The 24,626-nt window shown below is 37.2% G+C and overlaps 1 protein-coding gene, 1 long non-coding RNA gene and 1 pseudogene across 2 annotated transcripts in view; all 3 read right to left on the bottom strand.

Annotated features, from left to right (window-relative positions):
- Positions 1-124: 124 nt before the first annotated feature.
- Positions 125-943, bottom strand: LOC126584438 (probable carboxylesterase 13; annotated as a pseudogene).
- Positions 944-4,442: 3,499 nt separating this feature from the next.
- LOC126585855 (2-hydroxy-palmitic acid dioxygenase mpo1-like) lies at positions 4,443-5,573 on the bottom strand. Its single transcript, XM_050250411.1, has one exon. It carries the CDS (start codon positions 5,445-5,447, stop codon positions 4,890-4,892), a length of 558 nt encoding a protein of 185 aa, XP_050106368.1. The 5' UTR covers positions 5,448-5,573; the 3' UTR covers positions 4,443-4,889.
- A 4,459-nt stretch (positions 5,574-10,032) lies between these two features.
- Positions 10,033-24,626, bottom strand: part of LOC126585858 (uncharacterized) — a 67,576-nt gene continuing 52,982 nt past the window's right edge. Inside the window, exon 2 of the long non-coding RNA XR_007610663.1 lies at positions 10,033-10,492. This is a non-coding gene — a long non-coding RNA (uncharacterized LOC126585858). The remainder of the gene's footprint in view (positions 10,493-24,626) is intronic.

Genomic DNA, 24,626 nt, shown 5'->3' with positions numbered 1-24,626 from the left:
GCAGTCTATATCAAATAAGGAGAATCTGTGGAATTTTATTTCTTAATGTTTACAACAAACTTCATGAACATGTATTTGAAATCTGCACCACCTTAATTACAACATAGTGTTGCAAATTGTGTGCTCAAAAGATATAGTGTTTAACCTGTGGTCAATCTAACATTAGAACACAAAGTTAAATATCACATATTTGTGTGTGTGTGTTTGTATATATATATATATATGCATCTAACTCAGCCACAAAAACCATCACTTTCCCACACTCCAATTCTCCAAAATTTGGGATCCTTTTGCGGGTTGAAATGCAGGTCATCGGACCCAATACTCAAAAGGAAGGTAAAACGCCACAATGCAGCAATAAACTCTCTTTTAGCTGCAGGGGCAATGAGCTCTCCCCCAATTGGCTCTTCCCCCTAGAAATATGGATCGACCAACACAACCCCAATCAGCTTAACACCAACCTTCCCCTCAGAGCCTACTCTCACTACCATGTGGTGGGCTATATTACCTCCGGCACCGTCCCCAGCAAAGAACACGCATTGTGAATCCGCATAGCTACTTAGCCAATCTTCATCTTCTTCTTCATCGCCCTTTCGCTTTCCATCAAAATGGGAAGCCACCATTTGATAGCAGCCCACGAATTGTCCTAGGCAGCTGGGTGAGGGTGCTCCGGCGCAAGCCTGTACCCGACAGAAACGGCAACAACATTGGAGTCGTGGGCTAAGGAGTTGAGGTGGTCATGATAAGTGGGAGAAAAGGCGCTTTCAATGCAGAAGCCTCCGCCGTGAGAGTAAACGAGAAGGACTAAGAAGGCCTCTAGTGGAGCAACTTCTACCTTATCGCTGAGCTGGAACATGAGTAGATTGATCATTTGGCTAACAATGACTGTAATTCTTGGTAGGTGGTTTTCAGCTATGTCTTGTGGCGTTTCGTATGATCGCATTAGTGATATCAACGTGTAGGATGACGTGTGCTTAGGTATTTAAGGGAGCTAAATATTCTCAGGTTCTGGTCGTCTGCATGGCAGATGCACTTTAAAGAGAACTTTGTCCGAGCCTTCAAAAGGGTTAGAGAAAAATGAGATCGTCGTCCGAGCTGTGATTTTGGGCTTTGAAGTTGGTGGCCCGAAGTTGTACGACTTTTGTGTAACTAAAAAACCTTACCTCTCAAAAAATAAAAAAATAAACAAAAGAATGTAAAAGAGGGCTAATATCTTCTATATATAAAGCGAGCGGGCTGGTGAACAGTGGACGACAAAATTTTGGGATCACGCATGCTGACAAAAATCGATAAAAAATTATTGGACCAAAATGCCCCTAAAACAAGAAAATCAAAGCCAACCCAAAATAATTCACCAAATAATCTATGGGTATTTTTGTCATTTTAACAGTGATGAACAGTTTTGTAATATTTTACTATTCAGTCTACAGTGATAAACAGTGTTTTAATGTTTTAATATTTTAATATTCTGTGTACAGTGTTAAACAAACAGTTTTTTAATATTTAACTTTTTCCTGTTACAGTTTTTTTTTTTTTTAGTTTTTAAATAATTAGTACCTTACAATGTACTAGTAATAATGTGATTCAATCAGTTATTTATTAAATATTAGTTTCTCTATTTTTAAACACGTTCAAAATATCTTAAGAGGCGTGTAGTGCCGGTTATAAAAAAAAAGTCATTCGCACGCTCATAACGCATAATTAATTCTTTTTGTATAGTTTTTTTATATAAAAATATTTAAAACGTGTAAGTCCATCGTAGCACCCCGTGTTTTTTTTTTAAATAATTATTACCTCACAATGAGTTAGCAATAATGTGATTTAATTAATTATTTATTAAATATTATTTTCTCTATTTTTAAACATGTTTAAAATATCTTAAGAGGCGTGTAGTGTTGGTTATAAAAAAAATCTTTCGCACGCTCATAACGCACAATTAATTCTTTTTGTATAGTTTTTTTTTATATAAAAATATTTAAAACATGTTAGTCTATCTTAGTACGCCATGGTTCAAAAAATACATTTTGCACGTACGTGAACGCGTGTATGAAGGCTAGTGTAAAAGAAAGCGAACGTAAACTGATCTGTTGTTGTTCATAAATTAAGAAGACAAAATACAATACAAAAGGGGACATAAAACCTGCTTGCAAGAAAGCATTCTGCTTCATTGACCGTAGATCCTGTTGAGATAAATTTATACATATCATAATATCTTTAACACGAGGCACTGCATTGTCTGCGTACGTGTGCCATGTAAGTACTTTTCTGCATTCGTGTCAAGTGTTAATTTCTTATCATTTTACAGTGTAATAGTAATTAAGATGGATGGCCCAGTTAATCACTTCATTGTTTGATTTGCTTTGCCAACAACTGGACTCATTGAAACACGTAGAACAAACGATTGTCTTGCATTCCAACCCCAACCTAATATGGACCCACAATGGCAATTATGCATACGTTTGGACAAAAACAAAAGAGGAAAGTAGATTCAATTATGCAATCCATCTTCAGCAGCTAGCTTTTTGGTGAATTAACTTGTGAATTGTACAACATGCAACTTTATATGAACATTTAATAAATCTTCGTCCAAAAAATGAACACAATTTTAGTGAATTAATTAGTTGTTGGGCACATGTCGTTTAACACATTAGGTGTCCACATATGGTCTAAATAAGTGGTCTTCTTGTATTTTTTATTTTAAATTGAAAGTAAACATCCCAAGAAACAGAGCAATATCTGGCAAGAGAATAAAAATGTCAAGTAGCATTAAAACATATTAACACCAAAATAGTACATTCATAAAGTTAATAAAGCATAATTGGTGCAAATTAGATATACTTGACAAAAATAAAAAGCCCAAAATCAGTCCATAACAAGCATAATCTAAAAGGTAATACAATACAAATGCCCAAAAATAACAAGCCCACAACAACAAAAGCCCTAGACCCACAAGGCTGCTGCCTCCTGTAAAACAGCTGCACTGCCATTGTCGATCCGTCACGATCACCAAGAAGAAGAATCCATGAACAAGCTGGATAAACGGAAAACGGGAGTGCACGAGCCACCCACGTAAAAAACGCTTTCATAATCGTACCAAATAGTGCTACAAGTACTTTAACAACAATCAAACTCCAAAGTGCGCCAATGGGAGACACACGATGGGCCGAGTAAACGATGAGGAGAAGCAACGGAGGAAGAAAGGGGCATAAAAGCCCAGATTTGAAACAAGCTCAGGAGGTTGAGACAAACTCAAGAAAACTAGACATTAAGGGGCATTACCGGAAAAACCAAAGAGAGGGGACGGAAAGGAATGGGGCTGGAAATAAATAAGAGGAAGGGGGGCAGATAAGCAGGGAGGAAGGAGGAGGAATTATGGGAGGGGATAGGGGAAGGTTGAATATCAGAGTGCGCAATGAACGAGACTAACAAAAGAATAGAAATATTATTAAACAAACTGAATGCTAAAACGGCTACATAATCCCAAGAGACTACATCGTGACTGACTTGATTAATTGAAACTAATTGATACAAGCACTACTATATATAGTGAAAACTAAAGCAAAACCTAATCCTTAAAGGACATAGAAAACTCTAATATCCTTGTCCTACAAGAAAACCATAAAACAAATCCTAGACAAAACAAAAAACTTAACGGGCAAGTAACAAATCCTTGGCCCGCAAGATAACAACCTAAATTCCAATCTAAATTCCAACACCCCCCGTCAAACTCATGGCGGTACACAAACATGAGTTTGTCAACCAGTAGATGCGGATGCAATCTCCGTTAGGCGGACAAGACAAGGCGAACAAGCTAGCAAACGAACGAACAAACGAGCAATTCAAGCGAACAAGCAAGCAAGCGGACGAGCGGACGAGCAATTCCATCATTCAACCATTCCTTCCTTCATCCTGGGCCCAAACAAACAACCGATTTGTCTCCTTTTTTTTTTTTTTGAATTTTCTTTTCGCTTTTTTTCTTTCAACAACAGTACGATAACAGTGAGCAAGCGGGTCTTGGTTCGTCGATGCATGATCTTGGCGCGGGGTGTTCATCAGGACGCTGCAGCAAGCAACAGCAGAGGTTCAAGACTAGCACGAGATGGTGATTGGTCAAGGTCTCAGTCGAATCTGGACGCACATGGATTATGCAAACGAGGCAACGGACGTGTGAGTCAGATACAGTGTGGGGGCGACGGGTACGGCCGAAGCAGCGGATTCAACTGGTGGTGGTGCGGACAACGAGTTCAATGGATAGCCGCGGAATCGATTCAAGAAGCGGAGTAGCGATGCACGACAAAGCTTCAGCAAAAATTTTTGTTTTTTTTTTAAATATCAAACTAAACGAACATACGAAACTAATAACAACCAAAGCAGATTAAATCCCAAAGGATTGAACCTACTCTGATACCAAGTTGAATATCAGAGTGCGCAACGAACGAGACTAACAAAAGAATAGAAATATTATTAAACAAACTGAATGCTAAAACGGCTACATAATCCCAAGAGACTACATCGTGACTGACTTGATTAATTGAAACTAACTGATACAAGCACTACTATATATAGTGAAAACTAAAGCAAAACCTAATCCTTAAAGGACATAGAAAACTCTAATATCCTTGTCCTACAAGAAAACCATAAAACAAATCCTAGACAAAACAAAAAACTTAACGGGCAAGTAACAAATCCTTGGCCCGCAAGATAACAACCTAAATTCCAATCTAAATTCCAACAGGTCAAGGGTGGTGACCCCAACTAAAGGAAGGAGTAGGGTGAAGAGCAGGGAATTTGGGGTGGTTTCTGTGCGAGAGAGAAAAGGGCTCCGGTTCCATCACTACATTTCATTAGGCTAATCAGGAGAGTTTCTTTTGATTCTTGATCACCTTCCACTATTTGATATCAGCTTCAATCTTTTCTTTCACGCTCTTATTAAACCCTGGATAGGGTTCATAGCCAAAGGCTGATTGAAGAAACTCAAGCAACACAAAGTACGGCTCCATAAATCCTTCAAAAAAGCCGTCTGCAAGACCTGGTAATCGTTTCTCAAAAACGCCATGGCCTATGAGCAGTGCAGGCCAGCCGAAAGCCTGAACAGCAAGAACAAGCTTCCATGACTTAGCAAAACCCAGCCCATTAGCAAGAACACTGGCTCCAACCCTGGTGAGAAACAATAGCAAAGCTGCCAAGGACCCAGCTTTCTTGTCCAATTTGACACAAACGATAGCATACATCAAAGTCAAAACCAACCCGACATTCAATTCCAAACCGTGATAGTTTAACCCAGATGGGAAATTATAGAGAGGTGGTGTGAAGTGGAGAAGAACATCAAGAGTGAAGATTAATGGCCATACTAAGAAAGTGTGTAGCAAAACGTTAACCGGGTTGCTGTGATATGCTCCATAGAAGGCGAAGTGCCTTTCAAGATCAAACAATCCAGTCCTCCCCATGGAAATTTTCTTACAAAGTTAAATTGCTTTTTGTTGGATGAAGGTGTAGGTTTTCCTAGCTAATATAGGAAACTAGACTGAAAGAAAATGAATTAAATTGGATATAAGCCTGAAAACACGGTTGTGGAAAATGTTCCTGGTAGGTGATAAGAGTATGGAAGGGCAAGGTTATGACACTTGTCATTTGATGATTGTTATATTTGTTAGTAGAACAGGATATAGGCTTGTACGTACTGGCGTATTAAAATTTCCTACAGTATTTTATTAGATTTTGAGTGTTAATTCATATTATGATATTAACATGGCATAATGTATCATATGATATAATATTATTGAGGTATCACCATAATATTAATTAGCAAATTTTATGAGGGATTTATGTATGCTCTTAACACGCTTCTTCATTTATGATGAATTTTCAAGTCTAACATGTGGACAACATAAATTAAGCGACGTGGAGCTTCATACATGGAACAATCTACCATAAAGAAATTAAGATCACTATAAAACTAATTGATGATATGATAAGTAGTTAAACTACTTATAAGCATACACAAGATCTTTTATTTCTTTCATATTGTTAATAATTGTTAAATTGTCAAGAAAATGATACAAACCTAACTTGGGCCTGTCACGCCCCGATCTCGACATACGTTCAGGATCGACACGTGACGTTACCAAATACTCGTACATCTCACATACCTCGCCTCCGGGATATGGCAAATCACAACACGAGAATCAAATTTCAAAGTAATTTTTCGTTACTTTATGGCTGCATCTAACCTCCTCGTTAGACTGCCTACGTACTCTCAATAGGATTCAAGCCATTCGTAGTTCACCATTCGTCAAGCTCTAAAACTTTTTTGTAAAATACTTCTAACAAAACTCATAAAGTACCGCACTACACATCAACCTTAACGCCAAACAACAAATATCACCTTATCATGCACGCTGGTATGCCATTCTCACACAGATGCTTTCCAATTTATCCATCATATAAATCACTTTGTTTCACATAATACCGCAATTCATAGTATGTAACATATCAAAGAACCAACGAAGCACAATATTATTCTCAAGTCACAATGATCAACTAATCTAATCATAATAATCTCAATCATACCCAACGTCATTCTACGATCACGTCAATTAATCAATTCCATAAATCCAAGATGCCCGATATTAATATCTAACTATATTAATCAATTAATGAAATAACATATAATTTCCCGAATTTAATTAAGGAACTCTATGTAATTCCCTACTTGGATTATGAGTAATACACATGGTAATTCTAATTTATATTCACAAGGTCTATTGGGGGTAATTCCCATTCATAAAAATCTAGGGTTCTAGACTAACCTTATGAAAATGGGTAAGAGCAAAGATTCCGGACCACTCAACAGAACTGAAATACCAAGCTGCTTCTCATTATCTACCCAGACCTGTCATATGTAAAGTCAATGCCTACATCATGGAGATAGCACACTGGGCAAATCAGACACTCGGGTAAGCTGCGAAGCTCGAGTAAGTGACAATAACACAAGTATGTGATATTCAATTAAAACAGACCATCGATCACAATCTATAAACATCCAGTATAGAATCATGCTTTATGGAATCATCATCAAGTCACTGGAAACTCCGAAGGAGTCACCCAGACATCCAACGGTTTTTCTAATTCAAATCACAAGATTCTCAAAAACCATCGATCATACGTACATTAAAAACTAGGGCTAGATGGACCCAGTTCGGCTGAAGCCTACATAAGTAATCAAATAGGAAATGGCCCCCCAAAACGGATTAACCAAGCAGAGCCACCCCTAAGAAAGTAACCAAGTAGGCAGTGACCCCCCAATGCGAATTAACCAAGCAGAGTCACTTCTACATCTGTTAGGAAGTGATCACCCAATGCGGATTAACCAAGCATGATCACTCCTAAGTATACATGGCCATAAGGATCGCCTAACGCGGATTAACCAAGCACGATCCATATATAGTATGGTCCCCCAATGCGGATTAACCAAGCAGGACCAATAATGACCCCCAATGCGGATTAACCAAGCAGGGTCAAGATAATTAGGTAGGTAGTGACCCCTCAACGCGGATTAACCAAGCAGAGTCACACATACAGAACTGTTAGACAGTGATCACCTAACGCGGATTAACCAAGTATGATCACCCCTCAATATAATTGGCCATAAGGATAGCCCAACGCGGATTAACCAAACGCAATCCATATATAGTACGGTCCCCCAATGCGAATTAACTAAGTAGGACCACTAATGACCCCCCAATGCAGATTAACCAAGCATGGTCATAGTCCTCTACTAGCCCTCAATTTACAAAATATTTCAATATGCAATTCGAATCACTTTTCCACAAATATTATCAATCCATGAATCAAATCACATTTAATAAAAATAGATAGATGGCCAATTATAAAAGAATCACATTTCAACAGTAAACACATTTATAAAACCATGCATATCCACAAAGGATATTAATATAAGGAATCCGGTAATCACCATATCACATATATTAAAGTCACTCACCGAGAAAAATCTACAAGGCTTCACTGAGTTTCTAGTAATACTAATTTTAGTAATTCAAATGGTTTAAGACCCGTTGACGAAAAATCAACGGTGGGGTCCACACCCTAGCAATTTAATTCGGAAGATCTGCACATCATAATATAGATCCGTAACTTCCTAATGTCCACATTATGCTAAGAGAACAACATACTAAAATCTCATGGCGATCCGACGGTCGGATCTCCACCAATTACTAGAATTAGGTACCGGTTAACAATTAATTTTACTAACTTAGAATTCCAATTCAGGAAGATCCGTACATCGGATTCCTGATCTATTAGTTCTAGCTATCCTCAAATATTACGTTTTATAATGCATTAAAGTTTGGTGACGATCTAATAGTCGCATCGTCGATTCAAATTTTGATCAAGTGATGTATCATAATGAAACTAAGTTCAAACAATCAAACCACTTCATACAAATATCAATTATGAATTCAGGGCATCTAATTGGATTTAGGAGGACATCGTCGGCCCATTGGCCACGCGCCGCCGCCCCGACTCGCCGGAAAATTCAACTATTTCCAAAAATTACCAAATTTTACAGGAAAATAGGTCTCAGTGAATAGAACAAGTTTCATACCTGTGGCCAAGTCTAATTTGTCGTGAAAAGGCCCCAATTTCACTTGAACCGTTGGAAACCCTAAAATGGGTGTGCTCTGATCCGTCACCTCCGGTGCTCCGCCGTCCGTATAGTTGTTTGGGCTTTCTTCTAGGTCTCAAGGGAAGTCTAATGGTAGTGGTAATTGGAAGAGAACGTTTCAATTTTGGTGGATCTCGACCAAGGATCTCACAGCACCCACGGGTTTAAATTTTGTGAAATTATAACCAATACACGTCGATTATGCATAGAATAGGATGATGGGATGTTGTGAGGAGGTTTGACGGTGGTGGAAGGATGAAGAAGGTCAGAAAAAGGGACGGAAACAAGTCAGGAAAAGCCGCCGGGGGCAGGTTGGGTTGCAAGGGAGAATGGGCGGATGATCCCGTGCCCCTTCTTTCCTTCATTTCCCCTCCTTTCTTCTGTTTTTCATTGGGCACTTCCTCTTCTCTCCTTTATTTTTGATTGGTCTCCTTCTTAAAACTGATTGGGCCACTTGTGGGAATTTATTTAACTTAAAAACTATAGTTTAGTAAGACGACTTCAAATGTCCGTAACTATACCGTTATAATCCGGATTCGCCAAATGTCCGTAACTATACCATTATAATCCAAATTTGCAAACAGTTTTCACCTATGCGCTCATGGTTTCGAGATCTATTCGAAAACCTTAACTGTGACCTCGAAAGGTCTACAGATTTTGATTAATTAATTTTCAAACTTCAAACTTCGTAATTAGTTTAATTAAAATCTAAATTCAAATAAATCAATATAAATTCCCAAAAAAATAATATACAATCTCAATAATATCAATACATAGATTATAATAGTGAAATCCAGGAACGGGGTTTCACAGGGCCATTCCCAAGTAAAGGCACCCTTAAACACTATAAATGCACGAGAAATGGGCTCTCATTTGGTTGAATTTTGTGGGTGTAATTAGGCTATCTCCAACCGAAGGGTCAAGAGGGCCAGATGGCCGAAAATAGTCCGAAAATCATCTTTAACCGAGGGCTAGGCCAAAGGGCTCGTGGGCCCCATGGAAATAACATTAACGAACATAAAAATTATGTTTGGCCCTATGGCTCTCGGTTGGAGATGGAGGCAAATATAATCATGTACTGTTCATTAAAATATTAATTTCTTGGAGGGCCAGAGGGCTATATGGATTTTGGAAGATTTGAGAATATTCATATAACAGATTTTTTTAGATTTTATGGACTTATGCAGCGCTTAATCTTGACTGTCAAATAGATCAAATGATGATAAATGTGCATAGGTCATAAATCTAATCAAACTGTCACAACAACCATTTTTCATCCACAGCTTATCCCCTACCTCTTATGCTATTTTTGTCAAATGTTTTCTGGGCAATTATATAGAGCATTCACGCAAAGAAATGCCTTTCAGTTACATCTCTCATTCACATACAAATCTTGATTTCTAAAACCCGACAAGAACGAATCGATACAACTAGACAGAGAGAGAAATGGAAAATTAGCAGTAAAAGCACATTCAATATCAGAAGCACAACATCAGCTACAAACCCAACAAAATCAACAACAAAACCTTCATATTTTTTACGTAACAAAAAACCTCATACTGTTCACAAACAGTTTTTGAAATCAAAGGAGAAAAACCCACAAACCATAATCTTCAGAAAAACCAACAACAACAACAACAACAACAACAAAGCCTTTTCCCACTAAGTGGGGTCGGCTATATGAATCCTAGAACGCCATTGCGCTCGGTTTTGTGTCATGTCCTCCGTTAGATCCAAGTACTCTAAGTCTTTTCTTAGAGTCTCTTCCAAAGTTTTCCTAGGTCTTCCTCTACCCCTTCGGCCCTGAACCTCTGTCCCGTAGTCACATCTTCGAACCGGAGCGTCAGTCGGCCTTCTTTGCACATGTCCAAATCACCGGAGCCAATTTTCTCTCATCTTTCCTACAATTTCGGCTACTCCTACTTTACCTCGGATATCCTCATTCCCAATCTTATCCTTTCTCGTGTGCCCACACATCCCATGAAGCATCCTCATCTCCGCTACACCCATTTTGTGTACGTGTTGATGCTTCACCACCCAACATTCTGTGCCATACAACATCGCTGGCCTTATTGCCGTCCTATAAAATTTTCCCTTGAGCTTCAGTGGCCTACGACGGTCACACAACACGCCGGATGCACTCTTTCCATCCAGCTCGTATTCTATGGTTGAGATCTCCATCTAATTCTCCGTTCTCTTGCAAGATAGATCCTAGGTAGCGAAAACGGTCGCTTTTTGTGATCTTCGCTAGATTGCTCCGGTCATTAGTGTGGATAAGTATATAAATGGATAGAGATAGGAAAGCAAACACAAGATGTACGTGGTTCACCCAGATTGGCTACGTCCACGGAATAGAAGAGTTCTCATTAATTGTGAAGGGTTTACACAAGTACATAGGTTCAAGCTCTCCTTTAGTGATTACAAGTGAATGATTTAGTACAAATGACATTAGGAAATATTGTGGGAGAATGATCTCGTAATCACGAAACTTCTAAGTATCGGAGTGTGGTGTCGTCTTGACTTGCCTTATCTGTCTCATAGGTAGATGTGGCATCTTCTCTGGAAGTACTCTTCCTCCATCCAAGGGTGGTATCTTTAACTGGTGGAGATGCACAAGGTAATGTATCAATTTCACTTGAAGCTTACTTGTAGTTTCAGGCTTGGTCAAGCGCGATACAAACCATGTAGTAGGAGTCCCCCAAGTCGCCGAGCTAGGGGGTCTGCTGAAAGAGGTGACAGACAAGGTAAGCAATCAGAGCTCCGACTGATTGTTCACCTTCTCCCCATCTTGAAGCAGCATGAAGGATAAAGAGAAGAAAAATGAGAAGAGATGATATGAGATACTTTTGCTTTTGAAGAAGTAACTTTCCACAGGCTTATTCTTGAACTGAGCTGGAGGGTTTTCTGGTTTCCTCCAGAGTATAAGGCCGACTGAAGAATTTGAGGGTCAAAACAAGTCCATCAAATCTAGAGTACGTTCCACCCTGCTGATATGGGATACTTTTGCTTTTGACAGAGTAATGGATGTATCGGCACGTGTGCTGTTACGCTTGTCTCCACATGCTTCCTTGTATCCTTCGCACTTGCCCTATCTGTTCCTCAAGCAGATGCGGAATCTTCCCTGGGAACATAAGATGTTGAAGATGAGTACTCGAGAGCAATGTCAGGTAAGTAATCAGGTAAGGGGTTCCAGGCAGTCAGTTCCTGGCTGGAAGCTTGATTCCAAGTGCTGACTGATTGCTCTCTTTCTCCTTGTCTTGCAGGTAAAAACAAGGCCAAAAGAAAAGACAGGGAAAAAGCATGATATGGGATACTCTTGCTTTTAACCCTGATGATATGAGATATTCTTGCTTTAGTATAGCTTGTTTGCAGAGGTATTATCGGGGGGAAAGAAAGCTGAATATTTCGAAAGGCTTCGTTGGGAGTGCCCTCTCAGATATGATGAAGGGTTGAGCATTTTTGCAGGTCTGCCTGTCCGTTGGGGATGGAGGTCGACATATATAGGAGTCTCCCTAACAACAAGTAGTAATGCTATTCCTTTACCCTGCTTGGTCATAGCACGGTAGTGGGAGCTGCCAGTTTCACATGTTTTAACTCTGTCAGAGCACTTTGAAAAAGTGGTCTGTGGTATCTGGCTCTCGAGATTCGGAGAACGATGCCTCTTCGATTTTTGAGAAAGCAATCATGCTGGGGGTCTGACTCTCGAGATTCGGGGAGCAGTGTCTCTTCGATTTTTGAGGAAGTAATCATGTTGGGAGTCTGGCTCTCGAGATTCGGAGGGCGGTGCCTCTTCGATTTTGGAGCAAGCAAACTTGTTGGGAGTGTTGTCTCGAATGTGAGTAAAGGTTGGGCATGTTTGCTAGTCTACCTTGCCACGAAGCACAAAGGTAGTGGGAGCTGAGCTGCAAGCTTCACGTGCTCAACTTTGGCAGAGAACTTTGGCAAAGTTATCTATGGTACCCATGAGCTATTGTTGCGTGTGGGAAGTGGGTGATTGAACAGTAAGATTCATGTGCTTTCTACTTCACCAGAAGTCTTCGACAGAATGCCCATAATTTCTGCAAAGCTGAGTGTGCGTGTGACAGGTGCTGACAAGGCTAGAAAAGTAGGTGCCTCTTCGAATTCTGAGATCGGCCCTCGTGGTCTCTGAGCAGCCCAGCTTTTGAGAAAGCGAGCGCCTCTTCGATTGATTCGGAGAACGATGCCTCATCGATTTTTGAGAAAGCAATCATGCTGGGGGTCTGGCTCTCGAGATTCGGGGAGCAGTGTCTCTTCGATTTTTGAGAAAGTAATCATGTTGGGAGTCTGGCTCTCGAGATTCGGAGGGCGGTGCCTCTTCGATTTTTGAGCAAACAATCTTGTTGGGAGTGTTTTCTCGAATGTGAGTAAAGGTTGGGCATGTTTGTTAGTCTACCTTGCCACGAAGCACAGAGGTTGACACACAGGGACTTTCCAATTATCCAGCAATGGTACTGTTCCTTTACCCTCTCTTCGATTTTTAAGAAAGTAGTCATGTTGGGAGTCTGGCTCTTGAGATTCGGAGGACGGTGCCTCTTCGATTTTGGAGCAAGCAATCTTATTGGGAGTGTTTTCTCGAATGTGAGTAAAGGTTGGACATGTTTGCTAGTCTACCTTGCCACGAAGCACAGAGGTTGACACACAGGGACTTTCCAATTATCCAGCAGTGGTACTGTTCCTTTACCCTTGTGGGTAATAATATGGTAGCTAGACCTTCAAAATTTATGGGTCTAAACTTTGTTAGTGCTGTTTCTTTGCTATTCTTTTACCCTTCTTGGTCAGAGCGATGTAGTGGGAGCTGCAAGCTTCACGTGCTCAACTTTGGCAGAGAACTTTGGCAAAGTTATCTGTGGTACCCATGAGCTATTGTTGCGTGTGGGAAGTGGGTGATTGAACAGTAAGATTCATGTGTTTTCTACTTCCCCAGAAGTCTTTGACAGAATGCCCATAATTTCCGCAAAGCTGAGTGTGCGTGTGACAGGTGCTGACAAGGCTGGAAAAGTAGGTGCCTCTTCGATTTCTGAGATCGGCCCTCGTGGTCTCTGGGGAGCCCAGCTTTTGAGAAAGCGAGCGCCTCTTCGATTTCTGAGATCGGCCTTCGTGGTCTTTGAGCAGCCCAACTTTTGAGAAAGCAAACGCCTCTTCGATTTCTGAGATCAACCCTCGTGATCTCTAAGCAGCCCAGCTTTTGAGAAAGCAAACGCCTCTTCGATTTCTGAAGCTCCGTCGAGTGCCTATTTTTATAGGGGCTGGCATTAAGTTCCAAAGCACACTTGAATCTCCACCAGTAGAAGCTTCATTCTTGCACTTCTAAGATCTTGATTTGTCCGACCTCTTCTCTCTTCAACACCTTTGAAATGTCTGGCCCCTCCGACCGTCGTTTTGACTTGAACCTTGTTGAAGAGGCAGCCCCGCCTTCTCCAGACAACATATGGCGCCCATCCTTCGTCTCCCCTACTGGTCCTCTTACCGTTGGGGATTCCGTGATGAAGAATGATATGACCGCTGCGGTGGTGGCCAGGAACCTTCTCACTCCCAAAGATAACAGACTACTTTCCAAACGGTCTGATGAGTTAGCTGTTAAGGATTCGCTGGCTCTCAGTGTTCAGTGTGCAGGTTCTGTGTCTAATATGGCCCAACGCCTATTTGCTCGAACCCGCCAAGTTGAATCATTGGCGGCTGAAGTGATGAGTCTCAAACAGGAGATTAGGGGGCTCAAGCATGAGAATAAACAGTTGCACCGGCTCGCACATGACTATGCTACAAACATGAAGAGGAAGCTTGACCAGATGAAGGAAACTGATGGTCAGGTTTTACTTGATCATCAGAGATTTGTGGGTTTGTTCCAAAGGCATTTATTGCCTTCGTCTTCTGGGGCTGTACTGCGTAATGAAACTCCAAATGATCAACCTCTGATGCCTCCTCCTTCTAGGGTTCTGTCTAGTACTGAGGCTCCAAATGATCCCCCTCCGGTGCCTTCTCTTTCTGGGGCTCTACTTACTGCTGAGACTTCTCCTAAGCAACCTTTGTGAAGGCTCCCTCTTGTGTGTTTATTTTGACTCATGTATATGTACATATTTGTAGCTTATCGGGGATATCAATAAATAAGTTTTCCTTCATTTCAACGTATTGTGTTAAATACACCAAAGCCTTCTTCGCTAAGTTCTTTGAATTTTCTTTTGTTGAAGCTTGTATGTTGAAGCTTTCTGAGTGGAGCATGTAGGTTGGGGTAGTGTTCCCTTAATTTCCCGAGTGAGGAAAACTTCTCGGTTGGAGACTTGGAAAATCCAAGTCACTGAGTGAGATCGGCTATATGAATCTTAGAACGCCATTGACCACTTAATAGATGCATACCAAGAAAGAGTGGGACCTGAGAACACAATGAAGAAGAAAGGTCCCAGAGTTCAATTTGGTGTTTATATCGGCTTGGGAGAGAATAGTCAAATTGAAGCTTGAAAAGAAATCCTAGCGGGGAGATGAGATTCTTTGTAGCATTTATTATGCATAAAATTCAGTCCCAAATCCTACAAAATCCTTTACTTAAAGAAATCCCTCAAAATTTATGACATTTTGAATACCTATAGATTTGAAAGGACTTTTTAAAATCTGAATCGACAACCGTTGGATTTGAATGTATTCTTAAAAATCCTCTTAAATCTTAAGTTTACACCATGATTTCAAAGTTTTTTAAAATCCTCTTTTAAAACTTAATTGACTATACCCAAATTTTAAAGTTTATTAAAATCCTATCAAATCCTGAATTTACTACACGCCCTTAAACCATCTTCAATCCATGAGATAAAACTTAAAATATAAGTTTTAAAACCCCATCAACCATTGGGCTAAAATAAATCCTAGGGAGAAAATGTATCTCTGGACTAAATTCCTCCCATAATTTAAGCCTGTCTTAAACTATTTTGGACCCTTTCAATTTTTTTTTGACTTATAGTCCAACGACTATGATTAAGTGAGATTAAATCTAATGGTAAAAAAAATAAAATTTGAAGCACAAAATTAAATTTAACATCTAAAATAATTAAAAAAAATTATTTCAATCAAATTTCACTTAAAACTTTATAAATACTTATGTATTTGTATGATTTTTAATTACTTATGGGAATTTAAATATTTTTATATTAAAATGTTTGTAAAAATAAATTAGGATAATATACATAAATCATATTTTCAAAAAAGTTATCCAAAAAAATAAATAATAAAAGGCTAAATTATTATTTAATAATTTCGGATTAAAATTTTAAGATTGGACGAGAAAAACAGTTTTTAGATTATAACTTAAAATTTTTTAGCTTAAATAGTTAAATTTTTAAGCTTTACCCCAAAAATTGAAGATGATCTTAGTGTTGATTCATTGCTGCAAAGTGAGAAATATTCACCGCACCATCGCCATTCTTACTGCCTTGTCTCCACATCCTGCACCCGCATCAAATCCATCTTCGCCGCACGGCACCTGACGTCGATTCACTTTCTGTAACTTTACTCGCAGCTACAAGTCGAACCCCGCTGCATCTGCAACCGTTGAATCTGCATCTCGTCGACCCACATGCACCGCTCAAACCCGCTCTACGAAGCCCAGACCCGAGAACCACTCCGATCGAGTTCGTTTCCACCTGACACCACTTGAAATTTATAGCGTCGACCCACCACCGTTGTTCGAATCAACCCTCTGCAATCCGTTCCGCAACATATCTGCACCACCGCCGCATTTGTCATTTGTCTTCATCGAATACCAGATAAAACATGGGAAAAAGATAAAAAAGAAGGGAAAAGAAAAAAATAAAGAAATTGGTTTAAATGTCACCACGTGTCAACCTAAGAAAATATCCACGCGTCAATTAATTGACATAGCATTTGCCACATCATCACTTAACGATCAATTTGACAGATTGACTAACAGAAGGTTGACATTGCAACAAATTTGTAATTTAATATATGACATTATAATGTTTAAAAGATGATGTATGAGTTTGTTATGAAATCTAAAATTAAGGTAGTAAAATATAATTTATTCAGTAACTTGCGAATTGGGGGAAAAATGAAATTGCAATACCTTTTTTATTACTGGCATTACACACCTTGTAAGATGTTTTGAACATGTTTAAAAATAGAGAAAATAATATAGAATGAACAACTGATTAAATCACATTATTACCATTGACTAAAATATCGATATTATCAGCGACATTTTTGTGAGAAAACGATATTTTTACACGTATCCATCTAATTATCGTACATATATCGCGGTATTATACACAGATCACCGCCACACCTCATACCCCAGATCGCCATCACCATCTCAGAAGTCATAACCATAACCACTCATCGCAGCCGCCTCGCATCTCTGTCTGAACCACCGCAACCAAATCCATGCATTCACGAGTCCGATCCGCTTGCCTTGACCTGCACACTTGCCGTTCGTCTCCAACACCAGTCGCATCACCACACCATTTCCTGCACTGCATCCGCACCTTCTGCTCGCCTGCTGCACCACCATCAATCCATTTGACCTTGGTCCCTCATCCTCTTCAGCCGCTTGCAGCTGCCTTGGTCCTCCTCCTCGTACCTAACATCTGCACACCTCCATTCAAATCTGCTGCACTCCCTATACCCAGTCATGCCTACGCCGCCACCTTCCGACGAAGCCCAGATCCAAGAACCACTCGGATCGAGTTCGTCTCCCCTTGAAGTCTGTATGCAACTTGGACCCGCACTTGGACTTGTTTTCTCTGGAGAACACTGGCCAGAAAGAGAAGTTGAAAGGCAGGAAAAAAAAAAGAAAAAAAGGAAAAGGAAAAGAAAATAGAAGTTGAAAGGCAGGAGAAAACAAAAGAAAAAAGTTGAAAGGCAGGAGAAAATAGAAGTTGAAAGGCAGGAGAAAACAAAAGAAAAAAAGGAAAAGGAAAAGAAAATAAGAAAGAAAAAAAAAAACCAAGGGGCACTACTACAATATAGGCTATCACCGGCGGACCAAAAACCGACAAGAAACCCGATTTCTGTCGGAAATTTGGCAAAAATCCGACATAAAACACTGCAATGTCGGATTAGAATAGCGACGCCATTGCTACCGTCACTAAAGGGCTTCAGTGTCGGTTTGTTCGCTTAATCCGCCACTAAGCAGCGTCGGTTTAAAGCGACGTTGATTTTAAAGTCGGTTTAAAGCGACGTTAGATAACAATTAAATAAATAAAATATGCAAACTAGTGACGGTTTAAAGCGACACCACCTTTGATAATAATAAAAAAAAAATTGAAATTTGTTTATGTATTCGTTCTCAAATAATTATAACTCAAAAAAATTATATAATCGAAATAATAAATTTCAATTATAGGCCAAAACAAACAATAATAAAAATAATTCAAAAGAAAAATAGTGCCATAATATACAAATGTTTTACGTCTAACATTCCATATAATTTACAAAAACTCATCCACCACATTTATTTAAAATTAGATACAATTCTTCAAAATGGACAATACATTCAAATTCTTGCCACTCTTGCAAAAGATCTTGTGTTGGTAGTATGGTTCATTGTTTTAAATTGCCGATTAATCTTACTTTTTTCAGCAACCTTCTGAACAAAAACAGAAATTTATTAGACAAATTTAAAGTCATAACAAAATAAACATGTAACAATTACCTTTGCTTTTTCTCCATCCCAGTATTCCACCAACTCAGCCCACTCTGTAGGATTCACTTCAGGAGGAGGATGGCTACGATTGAGATATACCTTATTAATACAAAAAAAACAACAACTAAAAAACAGGAAACAAATGTAAAATTTCAATTTAAGAATAATATTAGTTTAAACACTAAACAAAAACTGAAATTAATAATAAGTAAAAAAAGAACCAGCTTCGAACACCTCCTCTTCCAAATGAAGTTCCTCAGAACATTGATCTTCACTAGAATTATCCATAGCAAAAGTTAGTGGAAGGAGAAGGGTATGGCTGAAATGGAGGAAAGAGTAAGGCTGAAATGGGAGAAGGAGAGGGAGTAAACCAGAGGAGAAATATAAAAGAGATGGAAGCGCACAAGTCCTGGGAAAAACGAGGCTTAAATACTGATAAACATAGCGTCGGTTAATACCGACAGTAGCTACAAGTTGTGTTGAAATATGAAAACCTTACGTCGGTCAAAACCGACGCAATGTCTGACAAATTGATAAAAAATGACTTTGCGTCAAAATATGATGACTTTGCGTTCAAACCAACACTAGTTCTGACTACACGCAGCCTGACACGCTTTTGACTGACAGGGTTGCGTCGGATAAAACTGACGTTAGCTTGATAGATTTGTGTAGCGTCGAAATAAGGAATTTTTGTGTCGAAATAATGAGAGTTTGTGTCGGTTAAAACCGACGCCAACTCTGACACAGTCTGCAAGTGCTTGTCCAACCCATTTCCCCGTGCAAAACAAACCAGGAAAATTCCCGCCCAAATTTAAACCAAAGTTAAAATATAATCAGTTATTTTATCTTATATAATATTTTAATAAATAAAATATAACTTATATGTAATTCTTAATAAAAAACAGAAATATAATTTTATGATAAGATATTTACATACACGAATTGAAACATCGTCTAATTAATATATAAAATAATTAATATATTTATTCTCTATCATCATATGTTACCTCGTCGTCGGCATTGGCATGATTAACGAACTCGGTAGGCAACGGTAATGATTCAAGAAAAAGAGTCTCTTCCACGCCAACCCTTGTATGGAAATTTTCATTATCAAGAATTGGATCATCCAAGTTAGGTATGGCATAATAACTATAAACATGTTATAGTTAAAAATTTTCATTATCAAGAATTCGATCATCTGTAATAAGTATGAAAATAAAAAATGACAGAATAACTATAAACATGTTATAATTAAAATGCAAAACAATAAATAAATAATGTGATTGTTAAAACGCATTTGTCGTTTAAGTACTACATCTACACTCGAAAATAAGAGTCTAATAAAAGAAAATTCATACACTACTAATCTATTACAAATATTTTAAATTGAAGATTGAGTTCATTCAATGTATTCATATAAGGTCAAGGAGTGTAGCTGTAAAAAATCATCCAAATCGGAGTTAAAATAACCGTTAAATCATGATTTTTCGTTTATAACCGTCGAAAAGCTTTGTCCCGTTACTTGATCTCTGAATGTTTGTTTTTTGTGATTTTTTGCTGATGTGATCTCGAAGCATATGCAAACAAGTTTGACGGTTGGGATCGTTGAAATTTGTTTCGGAGAATTTGTATCCCATCAAAACAATAGATTGACTAACACTTAGAGTTTATTTATACTTTCATTAAGTATAACATAAGATTTTGTGGTATCCACTTGTGTAAATATTTTAAATTGAAGATCGAATTCATTCATTGTATTCATATAGGGTCAATGAGTGAAGTTGTAAAAAATCATCAAAATCGGAGTTAAAATAACCGTTAAATCATGATTTTTCGTTTATAACCGTCGAAAAGCTTTGTCCTGTTACTTGATCTGTGAATGTTTGTTTTTTGTGATTTTTTGCTGATGTGATCTCGAAGCATATACAAACAAGTTTGATGGTTGGGATCATTGAAATTTGTTTCGGAGAATTCGTATCTCATCAAAACAATAGATTGACTAACACTTAGAGTTTATTTATACTTTCAATAAGTATAACATAAGATTTTGTGGTATCCACTTGTGTAAATATTTTAAATTGAAGATCGAATTCATTCATTGTATTCATATAGGGTCAAGGAGTGTAGCTGTAAAAAATCATCAAAATCGGAGTTAAAATAACCGTTAAATCGTGATTTTTCGTTTATAACCGTCGAAAAGCTTTGTCCCGTTACTTGATATCTGAATGTTTTATTTTTGTGATTTTTTGCTGATGTGATCTCGAAGCATATACAAATACGTTTGATGGTTGGGATCGTTGAAATTAGTTTCGGAGAATTCGTATCCCATCAAAACAATAGATTGACTAACACTTAAAGTTTATTTATATAGTGGGGATTCGGACTAGGCAGTTGCGACACTAGATATGTTTGTGATTATATATTTAGCCTGTAATATTTATATGGTCGTTAAGATGTCTGCAAGGCTTGCAAGCTAATATTTATTATCTAGGATAAATTTCTATATTTAAAAAAACACCAAGGGAATTCAAACCCCTCCCATTTTACTCCTTCAACACCTTGACCACCATATCACTTATGTTTTGGTGAAAATATGCTAAAATACACTTAGTCTACACATAGAAATGACGAGTGAAAATTTGGAACCTCATAGGAACTCTATGTGGTACTAAGTCACTCATGTATCTTACCATGCAATGTATAAAGTGTAAAATATTATACTAATTCATTATATATAAATGATTATGGTGTATTTAAACTTTTTTCATTAATTACTACATATTTTCTACACTCACAATGTTTGCTAGCTCGCTATATAATCAACTTAAATCAGTTAAATCCATCATGCAATGCATTTCCTTCCAATTTTTTGTGATAAACTAATAGATAATTGACTAAATAAACATCCTGCAAAGTTTCAATAAAATTTTCCAAGTTTTTCTTACAATTTCCATGGTTTTTATTTAATTTTTATCGATATCGATAATATCCCGATATTTCCATCGAAATTTCCATGTTTTTGAACTACCGATATTTCCGATATCATCGATATTTTATACCTTGATTATTACTAGCCCATTGTGAGGCTAAGCCGACCCCCTCCTCCTTAGTGTAGATAATATCGTTTGTTAAAAAAAAATCATTTGACAACTAATTTAATCACATTATTATCCGCATGCGAAAGACCTTTTTATAACCGGTATTACACGCCTCTTAAGATGTTTTGAATGTGTTTAAAAATAGAGAAATTGAATCACATTATTGTTAGCCTATTGTGAGGTATTAATTGAAAAGAAAAAAAATTATTTAAAAAACATTGTTAAAATGACGAAAATACCCCTGCCTTATTTGATGTATTATTTTGGGATGCCTTTGAAATTTTTTGTCTTGGGGGCATTTTTGTCCAAATATTTTTGTTGAAACATAATGACACCAAAAACATTATTCACCTTTTGTATTCACTTTATATATAGATTGTGGTAAAGGAGAAAAAATTGTGTTCAGTAATTATTTCCCACAAAGTTATGTATACGTCAAAAAAAAAAATTATATATGCCACAGATAAGTGAGATTAATATATATTGATTTGAAAGATAATATGATCTATGGTACCTTTAATTAAAAAAAAAGGTACTAATACCATTTAGTTTGAATGTTAATACTGCATTCATTGCAATAACCTCCAAGTTTAGTTTTCTACCTTAATAGTATGACCTTTATATCATAAAGGTAACCTTGTTATAGTAGTACCAACGTCATTTTGTGTAATTAATTATAAGATTACAATAATTAGGTAACCTTGAATTGTAAATTTGAACGATTATAATGTAACCTTACATCAAACGTAGAATGTTAACATCTTGTTATAACACCATTAAGATGCAGTGTAATTTTATGATGTTCCCAAGTGATAGCCTACGTCTACTATGTAATCGGACGTTAATGGGTTAATCATAAACGTTGTCATTTTAATTCAGTCACATCCAAGTATAACAACTTACCTTTACACTTTAATAGATTATTACATACTCAATAAAACTATCAACCTTGTTATAGTAATACTAACGTTATTGTGTGTTAATAACTATAATTTTATAGTACTAATGTTCAAATTAAATAATAATGACATCTTTTTTTACCACGTGTATAGTTGAATCCTTGCAATTCGTGATACAATGTGTTTCTAAATATAGAAAGTTCGGAATGCATAATGACTTTTTTGAAGTGCTAATAATAACACTTTAAGTAATATGGGTTCATAAGTAGAGTGGTGGGAAAAACTAGAAAAAGTGCTAATAACAACACCTAAGTAATATGACTATTATAAGAATATGATTTCAGATAGGGTTTAGGACTTTTATAAGAATATGGTTTCAAAAGAAATAGGGTTGTGCAAAAAAAAAAAAAAACTAGAAAGTGGAAATAACTTTTAATTATTGATTGTTAGTTTACACAAGCAGTTGTTGAGCCTACGTGATGTCGTGGGCTTCGAAACTATGTTAAACGTGTAAAAAGTTTTGAAAAAATATGTGCCAAAGAGTAGTGTCTATATAATATATTACATGAGAAAATTGAGGATATTGATATTACATGACAAAAATCTGAATGCTAGTATGAGATAGGCAGGAAGTTCTATTCACATTCATATATTAAGTGACAAAAATGAGGGATGTTAGTATGTCATCCTCAGTGATTGTTTTTCAAAAGCTATGGTCTATCCTTGGGAGTCTTTTACATCTAAAACTGTACAAAACTCAAAAAGTAAGGTTCGTTCCACCAAAAACACCCATTTGTGTAACTCCGCTAATGGTGTCTTTTTCGTCTTGTATAACAATGATGAACTTAAAATAAATAAATAAATTATTAAAAACAAAATTCAATCACTTATTAATTGAATGAACCTAAATTGTATATGAATAAATTGGATAAAAAACGATACCAAGATGAAGGCAACTTTGTGCCATATTTATGTATGTTAAATTTCATTTGCAACCACACAAAAAATTGACAAATTTGAACTTGGGTTCTTCACATTTTATATTAGATATCGAAAGTCAGGTAAAAAGCTCTAAAATAACCAACCCAACATCCAATTCAGGGCTGGTTTGAGATTGTGGCGCTTTAAAAAAAAAAACAGTTTATTAAAAATTTGAAACATCAAATGTGTTTGGTAAAGAAAAAAAAAGTGTTTAAAAAAAATGTTGTATAGAAAAACATAGAAAAGCGGAGCAAGATCTACCATGCTTCTAAAAAAGTGTTTTTCTTCAAAGTATAGTAATCAGTGTCAATTTAATGAAATTTTCAAATAACAAGAATACCCCCACATATTTAAACGTAGAGTTGGTAGGCTTCGACTGGCACAAAGCTTTGGATTGCTGGCGGAATACGTTTTGCAGGTGCCGAATTCTCTTTCCCTCACATAGTTTATGCACGTTCCGAGATCATGTAATGGGTTAGCCCATAGATTACCACAGTTTGCCACTTCTATTGGCAACAAATTAGTTTGGTTTAAGGACCCTCCTGACCTTATTTAGGATCTCCTCATCCAAGATATGATGTAACCTTCTTTTTGAAGTCAATAATATATCGTCATTTCTTAAAAAAATAAATTATTATATCACATTAAATACCATATCTTTTTTAATTATTTAACATATTCTCAACAATTTATGTAAAAGTTTACCAAACACCTAGACACTATTTTTATGTTAAAAACGCTTTTACAAAATATTTTTTACCAAATACTTAACAAAAACAGTTTATTTAAAAAGCGCAGCAATGCCACACTAACTGTTAGTACATTCCGAAAACAATTTCGATGAGGGCGTCCTTGTATTTGTACTCCTTGGTTTATTAGTGGTTGCAACTGCCATTGCTTTGATTCTTATGTCTTGCGTTAAATCTAAAGCTGATTCCTCAAGAAAGCAAAAATTACTTCAAGAATTTTGAGTCAGTAATATTGCAAGAAGTAAAATTTACTTTTGCGGAAGTTGTGAAAGGTGTAAATGACTTTCATGAGAAGTACTACATTGGAAAAGGAGGCTTTGGAAAGGTTTACTAGGCAGAGCTCCAATCAGGCCAAGTTTGTTGCAGTTAAGAGGCTTAACATGTTAGACTCTAATGACAATCCAGCAACCAATCTCCAAAATTTTAAGAATGAAATCCGAACTTTAACAAATATCCTTCACCGCAACATCATTATGTTATATGGATTCTATTCAAGGAAGGGTTGTATCTTTTTGCTTTATGAATATTTAGAGAGAATAAGCCTTGGAAAAG

This window comes from Malus sylvestris, chromosome 10 (assembly GCF_916048215.2).
Source record: "Malus sylvestris chromosome 10, drMalSylv7.2, whole genome shotgun sequence".
NCBI classification, from domain to species: Eukaryota; Viridiplantae; Streptophyta; class Magnoliopsida; order Rosales; family Rosaceae; genus Malus; species Malus sylvestris.
Note: the sequence above shows the minus strand (reverse complement) of the source record. Positions and strands in the feature narration are given on the sequence as shown.